The sequence below is a fragment of the Vanellus vanellus genome, assembly GCF_965231255.1.
Source record: "Vanellus vanellus genome assembly, chromosome: 2".
NCBI classification, from domain to species: domain Eukaryota; kingdom Metazoa; phylum Chordata; class Aves; order Charadriiformes; family Charadriidae; genus Vanellus; species Vanellus vanellus.
This window is the reverse complement of record NC_138906.1, coordinates 71,691,218-71,707,340: the sequence shown is the minus strand read 5'-3', so window position 1 is coordinate 71,707,340 and position 16,123 is coordinate 71,691,218. Positions and strand designations below refer to the sequence as shown.

The following is a 16,123-nucleotide window of genomic DNA, read 5'->3' as shown; positions in this document are numbered from 1 at the left end:
GAAGCAGATCTTGCAGTTGATTGCAGTAACACTTCTTGCAGTTGATTGCAGAAAGCTTTGTGCTTTCAGAACTTTAGGTTGATGACCGATTCATATGAGAGAGGACTGATGATTTGGAATGGTTTCTTGCATCAAATACTTCAAGCATAATTTGAATTTGCAAAATGGTCTCCTTCACTATTGAAGAAAAATGTTTTAAGAGTTCTGATGCATGTAGAAGTTTCATCATTTTACAGTGTTATTTGCCACACGTTTGTAAAGCACATCTGTTATCAAATGTGGTTTACATAACGCATAGTGAAAGCCTTACCATGTGGAAGAGATGTGAAAAAATCAAATTCTCATTCAACCGGTTGCATAATTTTTTGTGGAAGGTAGGGCTTTTTTCTTTCCTGTTTCTGACTGAGCAATCGTTGCTTGTGTTTACCTAAGACTTTTATAAAAGTATGTCTTAAAAACAAAAAAACCCAAACCCTCCTCAAGTCTAAAATATGTCACTGTCAACATAAGGTAAGTCAGATTAGACTAAACCATACTGAGATGATGAATCTACAGCTCATTCCCTTTGGCTCTGAAGCCTGTAGGACTATTTGGCAGGTTCTAGCTCTCCCTCTGGAGAGGGAGGTATAAATTGCATGTTCAGATCAGAAAACTGCTTATTCTGAAGGAACTATATGAAGTAAAACCCTTGTTTTGTTTTAGTGAGTAGGAAAGAAGACAATCATTTGTTCACCTTTAGTTTTTTGAGGCAAGCTTTAGTTACGTGCTGAATGGTGGTGTTCTGCTAGTCTGCATATCTGAAGATGGTTATAGTGTGAGTGAAGAATAGTTTCACCAAAGCATGAGTTCGGGGCTTAGTGTTATTCTTAAGGACAAGTAAAAGCTGATACCTGCTGACTTACTTGCCATGTTGTGGAACCCATATTTTCAAAATATGCACAATGTGTTATGACAGCAAAACAGTATCTCATAATTTATTTATGTATCTACACATGCACATAATTTGATCTAGAAGGCAAATATCTCAGAGTCGTGCAAAGGTTAGGTTTAGCACTGTTCTAGGAGCAGAAGCCGTTTGCCTGTCTTTGAGAGCCTTCCAGTTCCAAAGCAAAGGTGGTTATCTTTTTGGAATGGAAAATAGCAATTAAATTGTTCAATAGATCAATTTGTATTCGGATGATGGGAAGTTATTCATCTTGTTTGGGACAGTTTCGTGGACTTGCACAAACCTGAATTAGAATACTGCAATGCTGTGGTTTCTATTTTAAGTACTTTGGGTTTAGATTTGCTATTGATTAGTTTTTCCATTTGAAAATGAGTATTTTGAGGTGAGACAGAAAAAAAAAATAATTGGAGTGTATATGCATTAAATACAACTTTTCATGACAGTAGACTAGTGCTGAGTCATTTGAACTGTTTGCAAGCACAATTTATGTAATAGTGGGATTTTTCTAGAGTGTATGGCTAGATTTTTAAAGCCAGATTGTCTTTACAAATAAACCTGTATGTCCTGCATAGACATGTGACATTGTCAGGTTTATTTATAGTGAAAATAAATACTTTGCAGCTTACAAACAGAATTGTTGTTCTTACAACACCTTAAATGGTGGATTTATATGGAGGCAGGAAACAAGCATGTGAGCTCAGATGCTTGCCAGTTTGCTTATTTTGGACTTAACTCTCTGTGCTAGGGAGGTTCAGCTTAATGTTATCGTTTCCTTCTCACCTTCTCTTTCAGTTGGGTAGAAATCTGACTAAAGGAGAAATGGAGGAGTTAGAAGACCCCCTTCCTAACAGAGCCCGTCCTGGTGCAAGTTGAGGAGGGTTTGTGGTACTCATATCCCACTTATGTTGCTAAATCCTCTCTTCTAAAAAGACAGATATTGTCACTTAGTGGTCTTGGGACCATAAATGAAATTGAACCAGGAAACTGGAAAATGGTGGATTGTAGGTTTGTTAACCCAGAAGTAGTCAAGTATGGGCATGGAGGAGAGAATTTTCCCCCCTGAAGCTTTTGCTGTAACATTACCATCCTTTACAAGACATACATTTGCACATCTGAAAGTAGGAAAATACTGAAGCAAGTGTGGAAAAAAAACACTAATGTGCTGTAGGACAGTATATCCATGATGATTTTGTCTATAGTTAAAACCAATTAAAACAATTCTAAAATTGTTCGTGATTATCACATTTGCAGGCATGAAAATATGTCTGCTCCTAATTTTAAAAATTCAAGAAGTAGGCAAATACACTCAGGTTTCAGGATGTTTTTTATAAGAAATTAAATGGCCGAAAGCTTTCTTTTTCTGAACTGCAGCAGATCTAGTTCTAAAACAGTAGTCCATTATGCTGCTGTGGACCACCTTGCAGAAGAGTCCTCACCCTACTGTATTTTTAAGCTTGCAGAGACTAGAGAAAGGTGAAAGCAATCAAAAGAATATGATGTGCCATATGGCTGCTATGTAGGATGTTCTGTTCTTTTTATTACAAAAAAGCACAGTTGGGCAAGGCAGGATTTAAGCTTATATATCTTATATATCTTTGGATGCTCTAGGCTTGTCTGAACCCCTAAATTAATTACAATGTGGGCAGTATTAACTGTTTAAAAACTGACACACAAACTGGGTGCAGTCTGACCATAGCTCAGTGTATTCTCCTCTGCAGTAGCAAGCCATTGGTCTGCCTTAGAAAGGTCTCATCATACTTTACAAGGTCTTAAAAAGTAGGAGAGCGCTGAAAAAAACCTGTGAAAGTAAAACAAATGCAAATGCAATAACCTTTTGTTTAGCTGACTTGAAAGATCCAAATTCTGTCGAGCTCTAATATTCTTCTCACACACAGTGAGGCATATGATTATAAAGTTCATGTGATTATTTTTTCTTAATCCTAGATGTATTTATGTTTTTAGAACCCAATTGATGCATTGGCTGTTTGGTGGAGAGTATTTTTAGTATCTCTTAATTGTGATGATTTCCTGATAGCCAGATAAACTTTGGAGTTACGTGGAAATCTTTTCCTAAGCTGTGTTTCCTGTCGCGTTGGTCGGAAGTTGCTTCTTCCTCCAGGTGCTGCTTTAGTAACCAAAATCTTGGCATATGCAGACAGTTATTTTCAGTAGTTTATTCTGATATTTATTTAGACTTATTCTGTATTTTTCAAGGGTCTCAAGTAAGCAATTTGTTTGTTTAGAGGGAATTTGCGAAGTAAGCCAACTCGTTGAAACTGCGTATTGGACAACTTAAAAAAATAATTTCTCTGCACTGGTAAAACCTCTGCTTTTCCTCTTGACTAGATTATTTCTGGGCTAATTAGAATTTTCTTATTCTGATGCAGTCTATAAAAACACTAGTTAGAAGTTATCAAGGAATAATACAGTCATTTTTAATGACTGATTTTTTTTTAATTAAATATTTTAATAAAAATAATTTTTATAATCTTAATTTTGGTAAACATCTCAATGAAAATGCAGGCTTTTGAGAGTTGTCAGCCAGTAAAGCTCATTAGCAATGATGTCTATTTTTTACAACAGAGATGATCTTTCTGTCACCGAAGTCCAGTGAAGTCCTGCTTTCACGTTCTAGGGAATCAGGACTTAATTTTTTTGATTGTAAATATTTGAATATACCTTTGGTTAAAAAAAAATTACTTTGTAAAGAAACTGTTACATCAGAGTTTAAAAACAATTAAATCTTGTAGTTTTCACTTGTTTTCTTTTCACTCCTATTTGGAAGAAAGACTGTGCACCTAATTTACATATCTTACAATTTTTTTTAAATTTTGCCAAGAGTCTTTCCCCACTTGTCAGCAAAGTAAAGTGCAAGAGTGCTCTGAACTTCTTCCCTCATATCAAAATGTATTCTAAATTCCGTCAAGAATAATTTAAACATTTTTGAGAAAAACTGCATTCTTTGAAGCACTCCCTGGTGTCCTGTCTTGCTTTGATATTTTTACTTAAAAGAGTATATAATGAGGCAGTTGCAAGCATAAGTTGCTCAGTTATAATGCACTTGCAAATTCACTTGGCTGGCTGGCTGTCTTCTGTTGTTTGTTTTTATTGCTCTGATTTTTGAAGGCTTTCAGTTGTTTAGTGAATAGCCAGTTTACTAATAGGTTTTGACAGTCTTTTCTTGTAGCCAAATTATGATGTTACAGCCTGGACGGATGGGCAACACGATGGATAAATAACTGGTTGTCTTAGAGGGTAGCAGTTAATGGGTCATACTCTACCTGGAGGGTGATAACAAGCAGCAGACTGGTCTTTCCTGGAGGAGGTGATGGAGGGCACTCTCACCAAGTGTGCAGGTGACACCAAATTGAGGGGATCAGTTGATTCGGTGAGAGCAGGGCTGCCATCCAGAGGGACCTAGAGAGGCTGGAGGAGTGGGCTGGCAGGAAAATTATGAAATTCAACAGGTACAAATGCAAATCCCTGCACCTGGGCAGGAGGAGCTCTCGCAGCAAGACAAGCTGGGAACTGACTGACCGTGCAGCAGCTCTGCAGAAAGGCCCTGGGGGTGCAGTGGGCAGTGAGCTGGGCACGAGCCAGCAGCACACCTGGCAGCAAGGGAGGCCACATCCTGGGCTGTATGAACAGGAATGTGGCCAGGAGATCAAGGGAAGGGATTATCCTCCCCCACTTGGCACATCTACATGCTGTGTCCAGTTTTGGACCCCCCAGTACAGGAGGAACATCAGAAACCTGGAGTGAGCTTGGTGAAGGACTGCTTGAAACTGCAATATCTTTAGTGAAAGCAAAAATCCCTGAGAAGAATACTTGCGTACGTTTTATGGTCTGGTTGAATAAGTCTACAAAAACTAGGTGAACTGTAGAGTGGGGGTGGGGGAGGGCATTTAGTCTAAACTCCAGGTTTTTTATTACTCTGTCTTTTCCTCTTTAGAACCAGATACATTTACAGATTCTAATTCACATGAGAGCTCTAAAGTAATATCATAAATTAATTGAAGGAAAGTAAATTGATTGTATAATAGAGTGAAAGCACCAAAACCCCATCTCTTTGGACGACTTGACATCTTTCACGTTAGGTTTAAGGGATTGTGTCAGCAATCAGTCGATCTTTTTTTTTTTTTTTTTCAGTCGGTCTTTTTTTTAGTAGTCATGCTTCTAATTTGAGATTTGGTTCTGTAGCCATACTTATTCAGGAGATCTGAGTATAACTGGAAAATGTTTTAGATTAAAGTATAAAACAGTCACTTAGCTTGCTGATTGGATAGAAACTTTAGCTACTGTGGCAGAATTTTAATTTGTAGGAAGAGTCAGTCAGGCATATGAGTGATATAAAAAAAGGAGTCCTTTATACTTGAGGTATGTGGTTATAAGCTATTGTGATTTGTTCCTTTGGAGTTTGGATTCTGCTAGTGTCCGCTACAAACGCTTCAGATACAAGGGGGAAGTTTTCCCAGAAATAGAGTACATTTGTAGATGAAAAATATTTAATAAAGACATTAAGAAAGAATCTATCTTGAGGTCCTGGCTTTAATAAATTAGTCTTGTAATATGAATACAGTGTGTGGTTAGCACACATTCTGACTGCAGAAGGATATCAGAAATGTAAATTAAGATGTGAAAACATGGATGTTGTACCAAATAACAATATTGTGCTCCTAGTCTTGTGGGAGTTTGATTTCTAAGTCTTTGGCCTATTTGTACAGCTATATGGTGATTTTTTTCCCAGAAGAAAGGTTGAGGGGATGACCGTCTATAGGGAAAATCAATGCATTAAGGACTACATTCCGGGCACTGAAATATTTATTTATTTATTTATTTTCCATTGACCTTTAAGGGCAGTCCTTTTAATGACTGGAATTAGCTGTTACAGCTTTCCATGTCCCATTAGCTGATACAGGCAGAATCCACAGGGGCAGAAGCAGATGAGAATTACAGCTTTTTCTCCTGCTGAGTGGAGAAGTAGAGTAGCAAATGTAGCAGTTCAAATGTAGCAGTTTGGCTTTGCTTAGCCAAAAACTGAAAACTTCCTGATGAATCCTCACCTGGCTAGGGGAGGTGAGGCCAGTGTAGCATCTCAATAGGGCTGCACGCACATTCCCGGAGGCTGCTTCAGGCTGGAGTGGCTGGTTCCAGGGTAGAACCTGCTTCCATGCTTCGGTGCCTGCATAGCAGCTGCGATGAGCAGCTGTAACAGGTCAAAAGGTAGGCGGCTTGTGAGGAGAAGGGCAAGGCCAGAGAGAGCGCGTCGTTCTGCAGTGTTGGAAAGCATGAGGCTTTGTAGCAAATGGAAGTTTTGTGGATGAGTGCTGCTTGGGCTTCAGAGGAGGCAGGCCGTAAGTTCTGCTGTGGCTGTGAGGGAGGTGAGCTGTGGGTTGGCCATGGGGCTGTTCCTGGGCATGGTGCAGAAGACTGTATGTCAGCACTTGAGTTTGCAATTTTTAAGAAATATTTTGCCTCCCGTTAGTTCTGTTCTCTTGAAAGTCATAGTTGCTGTAGAATTCAAGTTGGCTTTTATTTGGGTTATTGTGGCAACTCCTGTAAGTCTGCATCTAATTGTGAATTAGCATTTTCTGTGTAGTCTGTCTGTCTTTTTTTCCTGTGCACGGCAGTGTGACTGAGAAATAGATGCAGTTACTAATTCAAAGGTACAATTTTATGGTGAACAGAAAGATGCGGTAGTATTTTAAGTGTGTCAGGTCCTGGTTTGCATCCTGGGAATAATTCATATGTGGACATCAACAGTGTATGATGATATATGGATGATACTTTTGTCTGTCTTAGAAGTCCTTTGGTGCTGGCTCTATTGAGTGTTTTAGAAACATGTAAAAACTACACTTGGGTTATAGAAAACGTAATTCTGAATGGCTTTGTAAAAGAAACAGTATAACCCTTTTTCTGTTGTTTCGGGTTTGACTGTTAGCTTCATCTAGCCATCCTTAGCGTTTCTGACAACAAACTCCAAATGCAGCAGTTTGGCTTTGCTTAGCCAAGCAACTTTTATTATACCTGGCAGAGCGTGAAATCACACAACAAGGTTCTTGATATTAACTCTCTGTAACTGACTTCGGAGAACAAGCCCATGACAACTCTTCAGGTAGGATATTTTGAGTTTCTTTAGAACATGTCAGCGTGGCAGGCAGCAGTTACTATTTAGCTTTGGCCAGTGACAATTTTAATAGTTAACAGGACATTTTGGGCAAAATGAAGAAAATGGAGGGTGCAGTGCTAAGAAAGAAGTCATATCAGTCTCATATGTTGTTCAGATACTGTCTCTGTTCTGGGGTTAAAAATATCCTGAAGTACCAATATAGAGTGCAAAACTGTCAGAATATATTCTGAGGAAGACAGGAAATTTCTGTTGTCAGTGAGAGCCGCTGGCTTTTATTATTACAATTGAGTAGCATTTCTGCATCATACACAATGATATTAATAGTCGCTCATCGTTCAGGATGGTAGTAAAGGAGTTGCTTCAAGGAACATGGAGTCGTCATACACCACAGTGTAATTGATAATAAAGATGTATTGACTTAAAGGAAAATGCTTTCCTTATTATGCACTGATGTTCTACTTCTGAAATTTGCTTTAAGAAAAAAATTTCCTTTTATTTACTGATGTTTTAATGGATATTTGGTGCGTCAGTCCAGTTTTATGGCTCCTTTTGGCAACTATCACAGCTCAGTTGCTTCTGTGTGTGATCTGTGAGCTTGATGCAGGCAACAGAGGGAATTACTGCTCTCTGATGTTTTTGCCTGGTTTAATAAAACATGTTCTGCATTTGGATAATGGTCTCCGTAATGGTAAATGCTTTTAATGAATTTCCTTATTGTGAAATATCATTAACTTAACATTTTCCCTGGAAGACTGGCATGATGCTTGTCCTAGAAAACCTTACACCCTTTCAGCATTTATCCCTGTGGATGCCATATCTAGCTGTGTTTATCTGGTGTGTGGAAGTTTGGACATTTTTTATGCAGCAGTATTTGTTGGAGCTTTCCTTAATGGGTAGAACAGCCCAGACCAGCAGGTCTTCTCACCACCCCCTCCTTCCCATCAGCAGCTCAGCTAGCAAATTCTGTTTTTTATTGTAAGCAGAGAGCTCAGGTTTAGAAAAATGGACAGAGAACTCTGAGTGGAAGGGTTCCAGTTTATATATTCTAAACCATATCTTAATAGTGGTCTGGCTAGAGTTAGTACTTCAATAGCTACATCTTTTTATTCTAGAAGCAGTTTCTCTTCAATAAACAGGACAATTATTTTCTTTGTACATCCTCTGGCCAGTCATTGACTCCTGTGGAGCAAAGCAGGAGGGAAGGAGATTTTCTAATGAAATTCAGTCTTGTACTTCTTTCGCTGTAGGAGGAAAGAGGAAGTTCTAGAGACCCAGCATAGATAAGTATAAGCAAATTCAGTTGTCACTGTATGTCTGTACAAGCTATACAAGCTGGCCCTTTCTGCTTGGTGTCATATGAGTAATTCATGGCAGTTGGCTCTGCTCTTTTGGTGTCAGTATCCTCCTCATCATCTGGCACATTCTTTGCTGCTGTATACAGAGAAGACCCTGTATATTGACGTTCATGACTGTGTGGTATCACTGAAAACAGTATTGTTTACCTACCTCCTGTCGACTCGGGCTGCCTTCACAGCTTCTGTGGATACGTACCTACACTACATGCAGGGTATTCTTCAAAGTATTTTTCCAGTCTGTCTGGAGGCTGACAAAACCAGAATCTCACATGCATGTGTGTACACACACATATGTACGTGTATTTATATGTAAGTACATATAGGCATACGTATGTATATATCTCTCCACTTGTATTGTGGTGGAAATGTGCTGCAACACTCAAATTAAGAGTATTACTTTTGTGTGTATTAAGTACATATGATAGCAGAAGCATCACTATCGGATAACGTTTTTTGGCAGAATTCTGAAATTCTGGATATTGATGGACAGTGCTTTCAGGTGTTCCTGTTTATACAGTTCAAGAAATCTGCATCTTGCCTCGAGATAAATAGTTATGAGGTCACTTTAATGTGAAGGTTGTGCTGCCTAATATAGTATTCTTATCCCGTCAGTTTCAAAATACAGTTGCAAAGTGCAGAAGCCTTCTTTTATAACAGCCTGTGGTAACAGTCTGTCAGTATTAAACTGGTTCAGTAGCTTTTGAGTTCTGAGAGTCAGGGGGATATACATGCAATATTTTATTTGTTTGTTTGTTTTACGCTCAGCTGAGCTAGATGCTGAACATGCACAGAAGGTTTTGGATATGGAGCACACCCAGCAGATGAAGCTAAAGGAACGTCAGAAGTTCTTTGAAGAAGCCTTCCAGCAGGACATGGAGCAATACCTTTCTACAGGATACTTGCAGATAGCAGAGAGGCGAGGCAAGTTTTAAAATACCTTCTGTGTAATCCACAAATTCACAATTTGGAGAACATTGTTGAGGGGTCAGAGTCAGCGATGGTTTTAATGCTTACAGACGAAGCATTGCAGTGTCGAAATTCTTCCTCAGTGGAACTGAAACTTCAGATAAGCTCTTTAAAAGAACTTTGGGTTCCAGGGGAACTAGACACCTTAGAAAATCGGTCAGAGTCTCGGCTCGTTGTGTGAGGAAAAGCAAAGCACTGTAGTACATCTGGAACAGCCCTTTCCTCTGCAGCTGAAGCATGCATCCGTATCTATAAAGCTTCTATCCAATGGAGGTCCAAAGCCTGGGCACGTCACCTGGCAGGAGGTGCCTCAGAAAAATTTTAAAACTGCAGACAAATGCTCAGTGGTGTATTTCAAAACAGTTCCCAGGTGGTAGATATTTCCATTGTCTGAGTAACATACAGACTATGTGATTAGGACATGGGAGATCAGATTAAGCTCCCTCCTTATTGCGAGATGACTCAAGTCTGGCATCTCATGACTAGTTAAAGCACAAGGATGCCATAGACTACAGACACTTGTGTGGGAGGTACCCATCTGTTGGGCCGAAATGCCGGGATTGTAGGACCAGAAAGAAAGCAAGCAGGAGATTACGTCACTCATGTGGCAGAATAACATGTAGAGATTCGGTCCCTTCTCCAAGACCAGTTCTGCTATCTTTTGTAATGTCAGAGCAGGGAATACAATTCAAGACTTCCATTTCTCTGCATGAGGGCTATAAACACTTGTCTGCAAGATGCTCTAGATCGGTTGCTAGGACAGCCTTCTGAGAAGTGGAATATGTAACTCTAAATTCCTTTGGTCTGGGAAGGAATTGAGTTTGGCTCTCCTGCTTTCTGCATATGTATAGTCCACTAAGAGTGGACTTTGTCACTGGCTGGTACTGAACACACGGCTCTGTTGGAGGGTTGGGGTACCTCACTTTCTGCACTTCAGCTTTGCAGTGTAATGCTGAACCCGTGTACATCAAAGAAACTGTTTTAATGAAAGACTTGATCCTGCAGCACATGTAAAACTACAGAGCTATGGCATATTTGGGAAAAAAACAATCAAATTATAGGATTTCACATATGAAGGCTTTTAATAGTGTAGTTGTTAAATTTAGATAAAGCATTAAACTGTTCATTGTAGTACTTGATGTTATACATGCAGCAACTCGACTTAAATCTGAGTACCCCTGAACTTGTTCTGTGTTTGCATGTTTTATTGTTCAAGGAAGATGATATTCATCAAAGTATTTAATTCCCTTGCAAATTGTCAATATTGTATTGACGATAATAAGTAATTTGCTGGAGTAGTTAATAAAGTGAAAACCCCACGCTGAGAGAAGATATTGGGCACCAGCCTAGGTTTTACATACTACTGCCATTTATCAGGCTGACTGAATGAGGAAGGAGAATGGCTGCTCTCTGTTAACATTAATCCTTATTTCTGAATTTCCACATCCCTTCTGTATTGACATTTAGTGATTGTGTGCTTAAATGGGTTTGCTTTTCGCTAAAAAGACTTTTAGTTGAAAGAATTGGAGTGTTGAAAATGGAAAGTTTCAATCTTTGCCCCTGAGCCCCATCCTAGCCTATTTCTGACAATGCTATTGCTGTAAATATTGTTGCTAAAAATGTTTTGTTTTACAAAAACGGTAATGGACATCAGTTTCACAACAAAGATTGCACAGAGTGCTTTTGGATTTGGGCTGAGATTGCTGCTGAGCGGCTCCTGTGGGTGTGCTTATTCTATATCTGGTTTAATTATTACTAATGCATACAATTATAGCAGCTATTGAAGCCTTTATAGGTAATAACATCATGTAGTTGACTGTCAGTTTGCTCATTGCACTGTTTTTACTACAGAACCGATTGGAAGTATGTCTTCCATGGAGGTGAATGTGGACATGCTGGAACAGATGGACCTAATGGACATGTCTGACCAAGAAGCACTTGATGTCTTTTTAAACTCAGGAGGCGAAGACAATAATATGCTTTCTCCCATGCTGGGTATGATACTAGTAATGACAGCGTGCTTAGAGGCAAAGTGATAAAGCACCAAAATTGCTCTGATTTGTAATGGATTAAGTTATCTCATAAAACATTGCACTTTACGTAGATTGAATATTTTTCATTAGTGGTTTTCAAAATATTAACGTTTACTTGCAGTACAAGAGGGCTTGCTGCAAAACTACTTGGTACTTCTGGATAGTCTCTTTTTTCATCTAGTTACTCCAGCTTCATGTTATATTTATCACGGTATGGATAGGTGATGTGTAACAGACTGCCTTTAAGGTGCATTTTTCTCTATATAAAGTTCATAGAGGACATTTTAACAAACATAAACAGAGAGTTTGCAGTAGTTCGGTTTTTATTTTTAAGACTGCTTTCTTAGAATTTGTCCAGAATGTTGGCATTTTGAAGTAGATTCAGACCAGTTGTATAGTGGGAGATCTTCGGTGAGAGAGATTCAGAGATGTGGTTCAACATAACAGTTCATATTATAAAACAAGACAATGTGTTCTGGAAGCTTCTAAATAGTGATTCTGATACTGCAGCTCTTTCGTGTAGCCTTCTTACTGCTAGTAATGTTGGTTAAATTGGATTAAATTAATCTTAATCCAAAATTTTGTTTACGTGTTCTGATGAACAAAACCAGATTTACGTTTTGGCAAGTTGCAGCATGGTGAGGGATCTGCTTAAAGCAGGGAGTTGGTAATACTGAATACTTTATCCATGAGGGAAGTGTGCTTTCTTAATCAAAAACTTATTTCAGTGCTAAAATGCTTTTCCCAAGAGCCAAAATAAGTGTTCTTGGAGGAGATGATGAAGCTCCTTTAAATGTACTTAGATTTCTTTTGAAAATACAGGTTGAAATATTTGTATAACACTACTTAGAGTGAAGAAATAGTGTACTTTGAATTCTATCCTATATTTTGGGATATGGAAAGAAAAATGTTAATAATATCCTGGGGTGATTTTTCTTCCTCCCTATGCAAAGGTGATTATTACCTGCTGTGAACATGAAAGGCTTATGGTAAGAAGTAGTCAAGGCACACTTAACTACAGGTTTTTGTGTTTTAGTGCAAAAACTAAATTCAGATCCATGGTTTTGGATAGGCATCCAATTCATGCATTATTAAAGAAGTTGATCATTCTTTGAGCATGCAAGTGATTACAGAATCTAGGACTGTTTTCCCCGTGCTGGGTCTTTGGCAGATGTTGGACCAAGCAGCTTTGTGTCTTAACAACAAACAGCATAACTGGATTATCTAAGGAAGCGTAGAAACTACTAGGGGTAGTTGGTTTTTCCTGACTAGATGTAAAACTTATTAGCCTTTGAGAAAATTATATTGTTTATTTTGTGCTGTAATGTAAGTATTACAGTGTGTATGTATAGTCTATATATATTTATTAAGTATATGTCCCTACACTGAAATATAATGTACCAGTGCTGCAATGTCCCAGCACTGTAACCTTAATGCAGAGGTGGGATAGGCTTGCAGCAAGACTTACTCCTCTGCGGTTACTACTACTACCGTGTAACAGTCTTGTCAGTCTTACTGTTGTGGTCCCAGACAATTTTTTCCCCTCGAATTAGAAGGGATTTTTGTGCTTGCTTTAAGGACCTTGCACCCTAGTATCAAGCCAAATATACAATAGTCTTCATTCTCAGAAAAATGAGATGGCTTAAAGATAACTCTTCGTTTTGCTGTCAGTGAAGAACTGGGTTGGTCAGGGGAAGATTTGTTTTACCGTTTTACTGAACATCACAGAACGCAGGTAAGTTATTTAAGTAACTGCTAAAAATGCAAATCAGCTCAAGACATCGAAACATTTTTAAATTTGTCTTGCTATAAATGTTGCCGGCTTATGGGCACTGGGTTTGCAACGTTTCATGTTAGTCGGTAAGTTGAACCGCAAAATTTACTCATCTCTGCTACTCCAGAAAACTCCTCCTCCGTGTGTGCTGCGTGGATTAATCTAACGCGTGCTGGTGTGCACGGCATAAAGCCAGGTCTCTTTAGAAACATCTTCCTGGTATCATGTGTGTTCAGTATGAATTAATGTACTACCTGATGAAGCAACTCATTAGACCTGCTAGACACCCTGGACTGACACAGTCAGTTGGAGTGGCAGGGTGCTTTTGGTCCAGGCAGGTTGGGTGGGTGGCTGGCAGGCAGAGTTGTGAATGTTGTACCAGATGTTTACCAACTTGTGTTTGAACTGGAGACCTGCTGAGGGCATGTTTCCCTCTGGAGTTCCTGTGTCTCAGAGAGGTTCAAACATACAGGGGTACTTGCTGTCCAAGTTTAGGTCCAGAATTTAAGGTTGCGGCTAGTTAGGGCAGGAAATGTGCCCGAGGAACAGCTAGTGTGTCTTACAGTGTGTAGTACAACAAGCTTCTGTGGCCTCCAGATGCTGTTATGACTCTCGTTACCATTTATCTTGGCTACTTGGTAAGACTATGGGGACTGGTCATAGGGCAATGTAGTGTGAACTACTCTGCAAACAGCCTTAGCAAAGTTAAAAAGTGTAGCTATTAGCTCATTTCCATCCCACCCTCTTGAAACCTTTATATATAAAATCCCACAGGATTTTCAGAGTATCTTCTCACTGAGGTTACTCAGTGCTAAAGCTGGGTGCCCTGACTATGGAAAAAACCCTTCTTAATAGTGCAGGGAAGGAAAAAATGGCTTTACTTGGCAGATTACATAGAAATAATTGTTTAGATGTTTCCCTATTTTTCCATCTTATTTACTGCCAGGAAGTGTCCAGAAAAGAGGATCCAAGATAATTTTGAAATCTGAACTCTCAAACTGGAAGCAAACACCATTACACTGAACTTGCTTTGAAGAAGTCTTTTTGCATAGCATATGGAGGAAGCATAGTCTTAAAATCCCATTCCTGTGCACGTGAGCTACAGCACAGCTTTACCAGAGGAATTCTTTCATCCTGTGGGCAAGAATTTGTTTTGCTTTTGCACCTTGATTTTTAGTCAAAACACTATTATTGCTTTTCTACCGGTTGTTGTGTTTTTTCTTCTTTTTAACTTCACCCAGGTTTATTTGTATCATTCTGTTGGACAGAGTTTGTTTGGAAGATTTTCCTGTTGGTGATGATTCTCAGCACGTGCTGAGGTCTGAATGGACTTTATCGAAGTCAAAGTTAGGAGGATTGAGTGGTCTTGGCTAACAGGCAAACTGGACATCAGCTATGTCTCTTAACAGAGTCAGGACCTCATACTCTTGGAATCTTACCTCATTTGATCTCAAGCATTAGCAATACTAGAATGAGAAAGAGACATACAGACTTTCAGAAACAGATTAAAACCAGCTGTGGCTTGTATTTGAAATGAACTTCAGAAAAGCCAAAAGGCAGCTTTGCGTTTTGGGAGGGTGGTTTTTTTTAATGGTGTTTTGCTTCTTTTGCAAAACAGCCTGAGTGGAACTCATTAACCAACGTTGAGCTCAGTTAATATACTGACTTCTCAATTCACTTGCTGAGCCACAGCCTGATTTTTTTTGTTGTTGTTCTTTTTCCAACTATAAGGGCCCGACTCCAACACCTACGTGAATGAGATAAGTCTTCAGGTACCGAGCCAGTCTGAATTACGACAGAAACTGTCTTCGCTCTCGTCAACCTGTACCGATTCTGCCAGTCAAGATGCAAGTGAAGGAGAGTCTCCAGTTATTCAGTCTGATGAAGAGGAAGTTCAAGTGGACACTGCTCTTGCTGCTGTAACTGAAAGAAAGGGTGCTTCAGATGTTAGTGATGAAAGTGACTCTCAAACTATTTGAATCTTAAAACCATATCCTTTAAGAATGACTTCTGAATGAATGAACAAGTGAATGAAGAGCTTGCCTGTGTAACAATTTGCTAACCAAGCATAACAGCCAGATCTTTTTACTTAGTAATACCGCCTTTTTACAAAATTGCCAGTCAAGTGGAGGTTGGTTTTTAAAAAAAAAAAAAAAAGCCTAAAGCACACACACTTTAACAGTAGTCTTGGGGCTCAGGGGAGCAGTAAAACTGTTGTATATACTATGTATAAGAGAATTAAAGGGGAAAGATACAAGTTACTTTGACCACTAACCTTTAAATGGCTGATTGGAAATACTTAAGACTTGATGTGTAATACTGAACCCAAATTGTTCCTTGCATGTTTTCAGCTGCTGCAACTGAAGATCTAGGATCCAAACCACAATGAAAAGTTATTTTCTACTCTTTACTACCTACTGTCTGCCTACTGCCTTTGTCTACTAAAGCAGCAGTGTCTACTCTCTCACACTTCTTATTCAGGACCAACTTAGTTATCATAGGTGTTAAGAAAAAAAAAAAGAAACTGAAAAGGAGGAGAGATGCATATTGAAATGTTACACTCCTCGTGGAGCAGATATCTTAGTATTGTATAAACTTACTTACTCCTCTTTCGAGATAAAATAAAGTATTTCTATCCCAACCATGTCTTTTACTTGATTACCCAAATATTTTATCCATGACAGTGAACAGAGGAGACTAATTCAGCAATCAGAAAAGTATGGTTATTTATACCGAGCACCAGTGTAATTTACTTTTCCGTGGCAACATCTGTTTGACTACACTGATGCAAGCCAGCAATTTAAGGGAAATAAACCTGAATTAATTATAAAGTGTGTATATTTTATAAACTTTAGGACCTATAGTCCTCCCCCTCTTACTGCCATTTTTTTTCTGCAGTCATTTTTCTCTCTAAACTTG

At 38.9% G+C, this 16,123-nt stretch overlaps 1 protein-coding gene across 1 annotated transcript in view; it reads left to right on the top strand.

Annotated features, from left to right (window-relative positions):
• DTNBP1 (dystrobrevin binding protein 1) overlaps positions 1 to 16,056 on the top strand; it is a 75,703-nt gene extending 59,647 nt beyond the window's left edge. Inside the window, exons 8-10 of the mRNA XM_082499562.1 lie at positions 9,197 to 9,352; positions 11,249 to 11,392; positions 14,936 to 16,056. Of these exons, the coding sequence (XP_082355688.1) occupies positions 9,197 to 9,352; positions 11,249 to 11,392; positions 14,936 to 15,183 (548 nt within the window). The 3' untranslated portion in view covers positions 15,184 to 16,056. The remainder of the gene's footprint in view (positions 1 to 9,196; positions 9,353 to 11,248; positions 11,393 to 14,935) is intronic.
• Positions 16,057 to 16,123: the final 67 nt, after the last annotated feature.